This window comes from Hippoglossus stenolepis, chromosome 10 (genome assembly GCF_022539355.2).
Source record: "Hippoglossus stenolepis isolate QCI-W04-F060 chromosome 10, HSTE1.2, whole genome shotgun sequence".
Lineage (NCBI taxonomy): Eukaryota > Metazoa > Chordata > Actinopteri > Pleuronectiformes > Pleuronectidae > Hippoglossus > Hippoglossus stenolepis.
The window spans coordinates 24,380,734-24,392,104 of NC_061492.1; the positions used below are offsets into that span (position 1 = coordinate 24,380,734).

The 11,371-nt window shown below is 40.6% G+C and overlaps 1 protein-coding gene across 9 annotated transcripts in view; it reads right to left on the minus strand.

The window, feature by feature from the left end:
* nrxn3a (neurexin 3a) overlaps window positions 1-11,371 on the minus strand; it is a 182,444-nt gene that overhangs the window by 21,832 nt on the left and 149,241 nt on the right. For all 9 annotated transcript variants that reach the window (XR_007033016.1, XR_007033015.1, XM_047341757.1 and 6 more), the window contains one exon: window positions 3,842-4,023. Coding sequence is in view for 7 of the 9 variants with exons in the window: in XM_047341757.1 (XP_047197713.1) it covers window positions 3,842-4,023 (182 nt within the window). In the remaining 2 variants the exon portion in view is untranslated. The remainder of the gene's footprint in view (window positions 1-3,841; window positions 4,024-11,371) is intronic.

The following is an 11,371-nucleotide window of genomic DNA, read 5'->3' on the forward strand; positions in this document are numbered from 1 at the left end:
TATTTATACTGAGAGTCTGTTTTACTTTTTCTGTTGAATAAGTAACACACTTTGAAAAAATAAATGTGTTCATGTCTATTGGACAAGAAGAAGAAAAACAACTGCAAGTATAAATTAATTGGCCTGTAGCTTAAAGGTTTGCTCGATTATCCCTTAACGCCTATATTCCTGCTGCATTAGTATTCATAAATTTGGGCAATATTTACAAATATCTGGGGTGTTATGTTTTATTATTATTTGTCTTCAGGGACCATTGGTACAAACCAAGATTTGTGATTATCCAGGTAACTTCAGGTTTTGAGGGTCATGACGGTGAATAACTTCTCACTGGGCTACGTTGTCATGGTAACCCTGTACTCCTAACCTAATCTGGAGTTTATGATGATTATTTAATCTATTTAGATCTGAACATAGCCAACTGTACATGCATTGGCTTGTACAGGCTACCCGCCAATAGCTCTTTTAGAATTTCACTTTAAGCATGCAAGGGACTTGACCAGCTCAGCCCGCTCCCACGACTGCTCAGCTCCAGTACCAGCGGATAAGAACACCACCATTCCATGGTCCTGCTCTGTCCAGACAGAGCAGGGCAGCCCCCCTAAACCTCTGGGGGCCGACCCTGATCAGGCTACTGATCACTGGATCGTCTTGGGGATTAAACCCAAGGCCTCAGCCAGCTCTACTCCGCGTGTTGAGCCCACTGAAGGTTGGTCGGTGGTGTGCAGGAGTAAGCACAGCAGCCGGCGGGTTTGCAGCTCAAAACAGCATCTGGAAATCCAACTCGAAAATAAATTTGACCTCCTGGATTTTCAGGAATTCCCCCCTTTGGCCTGTCAGTCCCCCGTAACCACGCAAGACTTGCTGCTAGTGCATCGCCGCCCGGTGGACGTCTTCTCTCCTTCACCTCCGCACCTGAGGCCAGATCCATACTACACCATCCACCTTAGGAGGGGGGCTACTCTGCCAACTGCACCCTGGCTCCAGCTCTACCGCGAGCAGAGACGCTACCGGCTGCAGGTCAAGCTCCTCCTCTGGCAGCGGTGCTCCTGGCTTAGGCCCTGGTGATGCAGCTCCCTCGCGGAGTCGGGGAAAACAGTCAGTGGGGACCCAGGTACAAAATACCAGGCTGTTGCAAATGACACTCCTTCGCAACACCCCCATAAGCCTCCCACGACTTTGATAATCGGTGACTCCCTATTTAGAAATGCAAGGGTCTTACTCTCTGTTTCCCCGGTGCCAAAGTGTGTGATATCAAAAACAAAGTTCCAGAAGTAATAAAATCCCACCCCAGAGTTATCGTTCATGTCATCACAAATGACATTCCCAAGCAGCAATCTGAACTCTTAAAACGGGACTTTGTCCACCTGTTTAATATCCTCAGTTCCCTAAAACGTAAGATCCTCATCTCTGGACCGATTCCCACACATGGCCGGGGATTGGGGCGTTTCAGCAGACTGATTAGCCTGAACACCTGGCTGTCCTTTGCCTGTGATGCTCGTGGTGTGCCTCTCGTGGACAATTTGAATTCCTGGAAACGGGTGGAACTTTTTGGTCCAGATGGTCTTCATCCAAACAGAGCGGGAGCTCGGATGCTGTCTGCTAATTTGGCAAATGGACTCATCTGCTTGAACACACCACATGGAATTACAAGATCATGCCACCTCTCAACTGTAGTGACCGGAAATGACCAGATGTCCATCAGGTCCCTGTCCCTATCTGATTAGATCCACATTGAATATAGGTAACTTTTCTTCTGGACTTGGACCAAACAGATAAATCAAAAATTCCCGTAATAATCTCTGCTAGCTGCCAAAGGGACTTTGATATAAAACAAAATCTGATCTCTATTAATACACTCCCTTCAACTCTTATAATCACCATCATTACCCCTCACAGACCCCCTGCAGCACACTCACAATCACAGCCCTCTGGTGCAATTCATAACAATTTCAAGTACCTTGACAACATCTTTTACCCCCCTCTTTTAGTTCCACCAATTTGGTCTTTTAAATATCACATCCCTTAATATGTCATGATTAACTTTTAATAATTTAGACTTTTGTTATCATCACAGAAACTTGGCTTTCCCAAGGACACTACAGTCCTGTTATTGAAGCAACTCCTCCTGATTTTACACACCTCCATCAACCCTGGCTGTCAGGCAGAGGAGGAGGAGATGCCTTGCTTGCTAAAAGTCAACAATAAATAAACAGCAACAGCTGTTGCTATAAAATTTCATATATCATTTTTTTATGTAATCCCATTTTTCAAAAACCCAGCACTAATTTTAATATCCATAGACCGTCCAAGCCTGACAGTGTTTTTATTGAAGAGTTTGCGGAGCTTTTATCCTCATCTTGGGCGATTTTAACATACAGGTCTGCTGTCCTTAGAGTTTTATTACAGATTTTATAGTGACAGTGGAATCATTTAACCTCACTCATTCAAAGGGTCACACTCTTGATCTTGTCCTTTTTAACGGTCTCAGCCCTAAGAACATTGAAATTAAGGATATCTGTGTGTCTGACCACAAAGCAGATTTATTTAATGTGGTTTTATCCCATTTACCTTTCAATCATGATGCACCTGTTCACTGACGCATTTTTTATCCTAAATGTGTTAGTACGTTTTGTGAGCTTTTTACTTCTGCCTCTTTAACTGCTTCTAATACAAATTTCAACACAGAGGAGCTGGCTTCCCTTTTTATCACACCTGCCAGACAGTCCTGGACTCTGTAGCCCTATACTGTGATAAAAAAAAATCCAAGAATGCACCCCCGCCCTGGCTAAATGAAACCACCGAAGCATAAGAGACTGTAGGAGAAAGGAAAGAAAATGGAAAAAACTGGTTGACATGTATCCTATGACATCTGGAAAGCTGAAATGATAACCTACCAAACAGCAGTTAAAGACGCAAAAGCATCCTTCTTTTCTAACATTTTAATGAATTACACTAATCCCGGAATTTTATTTAAGGTAATAGATTTTGTTTTTATTAGTAATCATAACCCACATGAAACCAACTACATGCAGCCTTGATATCATTCCCACTAAATTTCTTAAAGAGGTTATTGACACAGTTGGGCCCAGTATTTTAATGATTCTTGATAGATCCCTAACAGAGGAAATATTTCCTTCCATTTATAAACATGCTGCAGTCCAACCTCTTTAAAGAAACCTAACCTTGATCCCTCTGTTCTTAACAATTTTAGGCCGATCTCTAAACTTTCATTTTTATCAAATGTTTTGGCTAAATCATTCAATGTCACAACGTCTCCTTCCACTGCTATGCAGATGACACACGGATATGGATGGCGCAAAACTACTTGCAACTCAACAACTCAAAGTCAGAAATAATACCACTCAATCCACCTAACCCCATCACTCAGATTGAACGTAGCCTTGCGTAAAGTAGTCCAGTCCTGCTTCCTACAAATCAGAACTATCTCCAAAATGAAACCCGTACTTTCACACCCAGACTTGCAAATAGTAATTCATACACTCTTCTCTAGACTTGACTACTGTAACTCCCTTCTCTCTGGCATAAGCCCAAAATCACTCTCCCGCCTGCAACTAGTTCAGAACCCAGCAGCTAGGCTTCACACTGGTCTTAAAAGGCATCATCACATCACCACTTTTCTCTGCTGCTGTTTAGAATGGCTGACACTCCATCTTCTCAGTTTAACACAGCAAATGCCTTGCAGGGCATGGAGTCACTTGACCCCCCCCTGCACACACACTAGGTGCACCAAACAGTAACAGGACAGACGTTGGAAAATAAAACAAAGGAAAGGTGAGAGTGCCAGACACAAATGATACAAGCAGAATGTGTGAGAACTTACTATGTGCAGCATGAGATAATCCCCCAGACCAGGAGCGCTGTCAATCCGAACCAGGATGCCGTCTTTCAGGGAGCTGCTGAATCCGACAGTCAGCCTGTCGGTCCTGGTGCTCGGTCTCTCATTGGCCGGCCACCTGAATGTAATGAGGCCTCCTCCTTTGCCGAAGATGTACGTTGTCCCAGCTGAACAGAAAAAAAAGAGGAGGACGTGTGGATTTTAAAACAAAGAAAACTCAACTCAACTGAGTGCACAGTACACACGACACAGCTAGCAAGGCAAGTCACTGTGATGATGCATTGACTGGTTTTGAGCTTCCACAGGTTAAATAAAATATTAGGAACAAACAGGTTCATGACATTGTAACAATGATAATAATAACTAGACTTACAAGTTAGTGTAAAAGTGTCTGAACACATAAATTACTGATCATCTAATGATTGGTTGTTGAGCTGCAAAAATAAATAGAGCTGCCTGTCTCCCAATCACATTATTGGAGGACCAAGTAAAAACGATGTTAGGTTTGTTTGTACAACATACACAGAAATAATAAAAAATAAACACCGTTACAAACATTACAAAATCCCAGACACATACATTACAACAGAGTGGTAATGGATTAGTCATTTAAAGTAAAGATAAAGTTAAAGAATTTTTTTTTTAAAAGTCACCATTGTAGAGCTTAAATAATGTCTTTGCTTTGATCTTTGGGTAGAATTCAAAGACACCACCTGAGGTTCTGGGAAATATTAATAGGTATTTGTCTATACCTTTTTTTCTTTTATGGATAGATGGATTGGCAAAGTGATCAGTAATGAAAACAATTGGTAGTTGCAGACCTACATCTTTAAAAAGGCACACAAACGGTTGAATGCTTGTAAAACACATACAAACTGTGCCCTGCATTGATGATAAATAAAGACGGAGTTAATGTGAACCTTTTGTCTGAATTAACCCAGTTTAGTAGGGGCCTAAATATCACTATTAAAAGGTTCCATAGACACTGTAGATATGGCAGGTGAATATTACAAGGTGTCATGTTGGTTTGGCTGAAACAAACAACAATCTGTGAACATTATGCTGATACTCATTATCAAAGTAGTTGCAACCTGCCAAAATATGTGATTTCACAACATAACCTCATTAATGTTGATGGAAAACATGATCTGGTCACATCTATGAAGTGTTTTCGCTGTTGCAGTTCAGTTTTACAGAAGCTTCCTTTTTAGAGACAGTGCTGCTGCCACCCACACACCTTTCAGTCTGAAGCAGTATCAACATGACTCCCCATATGGGAACAACAGGACACTGTGGTAACAGGACCCAGCTCTGCACCACAACAATATTTGCTTCTGCCTGTTTCAGTCCATCGACCCGGATCAGCAGCAGAAGGCAGAGTGGAAATGGTTCTAGTATTTTGTACAGCTTTGAATGAGAATATGGTGTCAGGACCGTTACCGAGTTATTGACAATTATTGGTAATAGAAATGATGAGCGTGGACATCCGCTGAACTTCTCAGGAGGGGAAATTTATTCTGTTCACCTGTCTCTATGGGTTATTTAAACTCTATCTCATACAGAAAATACACAACAATAAAACACTATAATTTCCACTTAAAGTTATTATTATACACATGATGCTACACTATTTGTGGTCTGATATTAATGTTAATAACCCCCTGTATTAAAGAAGTGTGTTTGCTACATTGTTTGAGTATTTCTTGGGACTTACTTCAGATAATTAACTTTTAGAGGTGATCAGTCAAATGCCAAGTGCAACAAAACACATGTTCCAAGATATCTCCATGAATAATAGAGAAACAAGCTAAATTTTGTATTGATCAGAGAATGATTCTCCATCACTCGATGTCATATGATAAGTGACGTCATGAGGAAGTCTCACAGAAGTCTGAAAATGTTCAAAAATGCTTCTGTTTAGCTCATCCAGTATCCTTTAAGACTTGACATTAACTAAAGAATACATCTTGACATCACTGTGAAGTCTGAATAGGATGTCATATTGTGTTGTAATGCATTAAATTTGGCCAGTAAGGCACAATCCACAGCTTATTTAGATTAAACAACCATTTATCAACTTATGGTATAAATAACGTTACTATGAAACTGCACTTTTACTCAATAAAATTGCTGATTGGGTAAATAGAGCAAGAACAGGGTGAGTGTCGTCCCTCTGACGCTTTTCATTTGGAAGTCTCTTTCAGTCTCTCACACCGAAGTGGAGAGATATTTAAGAAAAGTATTTTTATTTTTAGATTGGCCCCGTCCAACAATTGCAGGGACTGGAAGCCAGTCGGTGCCGATTATCTGCCCAAATAATCCTGAGGTGTGAGGATTTTACAAAATAATCTTAATAGTAGTGTTTGAGTCGGAGCCTCCCTGAAATCTGAAGCATCACCGACCTGATGTCGCGTCCTTGCGCAGCTGCGACCAAACACTACAATACCTTTTCAACTCACCTCCAGCTTGCGCTGCAAAATGCATAAGCCAATTCTGCTAACCACCATTAAAAAACAGAAGAAGAAGAATCGTGCAATTTCTGTGAGATCCAAAGTCTCTGGAATCACCACTGCCGCTTACAAACAGGAAGTGTGTGGTCTTATATTCTGGCCAAATCATTTAGTGTGTATATTCTACATTATGAAATCTGTCACTATGTCTGTGGTCTGTCACGTTTTTAAAATCAGTTAAGAGTTGAAAATCCTCTAGTGTACACCAGGGGTTAAATGAAATGTCTTTTAACCTCAGTTGCATGTCGAGTTTGATGCTTCTGTGTTTGCATTTGAACATTAAATGATGAATTCTCCACATATTCATAATTGGGCATATTAATTACAAATTATTAGTTTTGTTCGTCCTTCCACAGAATAAAATGGAATGTGTGTCTTTGCCTGTTTCCACTGAACGTGACTTTGGACCAACCAGACCCACATGATATGTATGTATTCTGCACAGTCTATTGTTTGTATAAAAATCAAGTTTTTGATATGAATTTCTGTAATGCATATATTTAATAAAGCAAAGCAAGTGTTTATTTAGGAAACAAGTGCATTCAAATATATCATCACATATATGTTATTAGCTTGTATTTCATCTTTCCGCTGATAAAAAGTGTATGAGAGGACTATTTATTATATGTTAAATGTATAACCCTATTAAATATATTAAATTACAATAATAAAACACGTTTTTATTTGTAGACCTTCACACATCGCAGCAAATTCAAAAGAAAAATCAAGTTACAGAGCACCGCAACATTGTAACACAAATTCACACGATTAAGGAAAAAAAGAAACTTTAAATAGGCTAAAAATCTTACGCCATATTCATGTTATGCTTGTCAACCAGCTGATTATGTCATTGCTGCCAGTCAGAGAAAATGTTGATTATTGATTGATAATTATTCTATATAGCGCAGGCCTTTCTTTTTCTCTGAGGACTGAGTCTGGACGTGAGAGTAATAATAAAAAATGTCAGGTTCAGGTTTCCATAGAACACCCACAAATGATATTACAGTTAAACCTGGAATGTGTGAGTAATAGATTTCCACTTTAATGCATGTAAAAAGACTTCAACATACATTAACTAATGCAAATATGTTTGGTGTTCTGCTTTGGCCTGTAGTACAACAGAGGCCAAAATGTGGACATGTTGTATAACACGTTTATTTAACCATTTATTTAAGTGAAATACTTCAATGCTTCATTTCCACACAGGGCTGAGTGAGTGTATCATTCTGTATTTTGGACACAACATGTTTTCTGTCTTGCCATATGCTGCCCCATATGACTGCTGCTACGCTGGGAGGCAGCGAGTGTGTGTGTGTGGATGTGCAAGTATGTGTGTTGGGGTACATGTGAGTGTGCGTTGTTATACTGTACCTCCCATGATTTCACCAGAAGCCCACGCAACCAGTGCTTGTGCACAAACACACACACACACACACACACACACACACACACACACACACACACACACACACACACACACACACACACACACACACACAGACAAGCTAATGCTAATAAGCAGGCCCTGGCGGATGTCCACGCTGTTTTCTGCGGGCAGATAACACCAGGCACAATGGCACTCAGTTTCCTCTTTACACCAAGCTGCTTTAGCCTGTACAAATTAGGGCCTTTATGAAAACATAGCATCCCCCTTGTGACTGCTGGAAAACTGTTTACACATCTCTACAATATGCTAATACTGCGTGGGCGTAACAGTTTTTGTTGCATGCTCCAAAACTCGCCCACCCCTCCAACTGTTCTCCATGTGGCTAACAGCATGCAAAAGCAGAAAGATAAACGTGGACGTCAGCTGATGACTCTGCCCCTTCGGAAGTGGAGTACGATGCAGAACTGTGTGTCGTGATTGTGTTGTCGTACTGCAGTCAGGGTCTGACGTCACGTTGTAAATGCAGCGGATGTGATGCTCATCAGAACCACAGTGGCAAGGTCAGTGGTACAGGTTGCTCTGCACACTGAGCTACACTCTCTGTTTAAACAGAGATGCTGAAAGTGTGAATGGATCCACTGAGCTGGAAGAGAGCAGGATCAAGGGTTTGCTTGTGATGCAGAGTTTTTAACAAAAGATTCCCAGCAACTATTTGTTTAAATTCTATCTCTTCAACATACACAGTTTACGTAGACACATCTTCCACATCTTGAGGGGAGGGATTCCATATGGTTCTTCCTTTTATTAAACTATTGTAGCTCTGTGATCAGGTCCATCATGCTATGACATTTGTATTTTATTGGGTCACTCTGTCTGTGCACCCATAATTTCTATCTATCTTCTATCTGGCCCCAAACATAGATGGGAGATACCCACTCTTTCACTATTATTCTGAACTCAGGTGCACCGCAAGGAGGATGCCTTGGTCCTCTGTTTTCATGATGTTGTCACTTGTGAACCTTCTATGTTTCCTATTTGATTTTAAAACCCATTTCTGTTTCTCCTTAGTGTAGCTCCCAGAGTATTTGCTTTCGGTGGTGTTTCCTCTTTTGTGTTGCCAGAACCAAATATTTGTCTTTACTCTTCAGAGTGTTAACATGTGTTTCATGTTAAGGCTATTGCAAGTTGCCTACATAAATGTTTTCTTCCATCGCCATTTCTTTTACTAGGTCGTTTAAAGTTCCAGCATCACTCCATAGTTTAGGATTTAGGTGTTGGTGCCTGCTTTGGAGATGTTGGGCCTCCATTGCCTGTAAGGGGTTTCACTGAAGGGCCATTAAAAACGTTTGAAGGGAGGGGTAACGTCAGCTCTATGTCCACATAAACTGATACAATCTACAAAATAACCACAACAACTTCAACAAAAAAAATGTCAGTTAGTGTATACAACTAATGCTCAGTGGTACTTTGTGCAAAGATTTTAACTGCAGCACTGTGACAGGGGTGATGGTGCCGACGCACACTTGTTGCCCCATAATTAATCAAATTCAAATATTTTCTGGAGGGACCACAGTAGCTAACAAAGGACAGACAGGGCAGTCAAATACAGTAACACACACCGACACAGTGACAGGTTGTCAGTGAAACCAAAGAAGCTTAACTTCGTGTATATACAGCCTGGACATTTTAACAGCTTGTGGATTTCATTTCTTGGTAAATTGGTGGTTGTTTCACTGCAAACTTCAAAGTCTGCGAGAAGGAGAGCCAGCCATCTGTCCCTCTCCTCTCTCCCGCCAGCAGTCCTGTATGTTTTCTATAGACTGCTGTTGCAACAGCATATAACAATGTCAAGCCACGATCACAGAGCTTCCCTCTACTTCAAAGCACAGTATTTTAAAATTTAAATTCAGTGATAGAAGCAATGTGCAGCTGTGTTTTGCCCATTAACGCTGTGGTAATGAATGTTACTGAGGGAGAATCAAAACTATGTTACTGCTGGAGAGACAAAACGGCCACTGTAATGATTATAACTATACAACTGTGGTAAAACAGCATGCTGTTTGAATACAGTGATTAAATATAGTTTTCCTCAACATTTCAGCTGCGCACTTGGTCATTTACACAACATTTTGAATCTGCAATGAAGTGTACTGTGCAGTGCAGCAGAATATGACATCACAACCCTTGCCAGAGAGTGCATTAGCCGCTTTACCTGTGTGTATTACTAACATAGCTACTGACATACTGTATGTGATATAACACATTATCCATGGATGTACCACAAACTGCAATCACAGCAAAGGTGAGGCTCTCTCAGGTGTTACGTGTGATGTCATTTGAGTGGGTGGAGTCCCTGCTGAGCAGCTCAGAAACACACACAAACACACACACACACACACACACACACACACACACACACACACACACACACACACACAGTATTGCATAGATGGGTGTGAGAGACTCTTGGGAGGCCACACAGACTGAACAGTCACCATTTACATTGTATAATAAAGTGAAAAATACATATAAGCCAACTGTTGAGTAGCTATGATAAAATATATAACCCAACATAGGGTGGCTGTGAGTAAGAGGTAGTCGTCAATAACCTTTGAGTGGTCATCAAGAAAGGCTTTATATAAAATACAGACCATTTACATTATAAATTAAACAAAAGGCAAGAAATATGGGAGCGCATGAAAATATGATGATATTGAATGAACACTCCATGTGTTCCAAGTCGCTGTATGAACATGAATATTCTGAACTTGAAATAATTAACTTGTAAAAAATGGGGTCCAGATTTTTTTCTCTTGACCCTTTTTTTATGTCTCGTGAAACATAAGCTATTCATAGGTAAAATGAAACATTTCCCTATGACACATGCACACACAAACAGGAGTACTAAAAGAACAGCATGTGCAATTCTGAGTACATTTCTCACCCCCCATTCACACATACCTGACCAGTCTACCAGCTGTTGTCTGGAAAACAATTATGGCTACAAAGATTACATCAATAGGTGTCCCATTAAAATCACCGACACATAAACATAAAAGGCAGAACGAAAGCAGATAAAACACTCAGCACTAGAAAACCAACCAGAGACATTTCCAATCCATTCCAAACTGGCCAGATATTGGTTGAAACCCTCATTCTGTGATGTTTGCCAAAATGAGAATGAGTTTGGGCAGGACAGCATGAAAAATCCTCCCAGCAAATAGATAAAAAGGCCCTTTAGGTAGATAAAACCGGTTTCAAACGTTTAGAAAGAGTTGGACTGTGACCACAAGCATAATAAGCTTAAAATCACTACAACACCCAAACAAAATCAGTAGAAAAAAATCTAAATCTACTACTTCACATTAGCTGCAATGATTCCCCAGCGACCTTTCAACAATCATCTATCAGATCTGTCAATAATCTTAGTGTTGTAACACTGTATAAAGGACATCGGGTGCCTCCATTGCAACTCCATTGACACCACGTGGTTAATTGGATGTAGGGAGCATCCTGGTGTATTGTGTAAGATGTACAAGCCCATAGTCGTATCAAACTGATGGTTTAGTTGGGCCAATTGTATCATCATCACTAATTATCTTTACTATCACATCATTT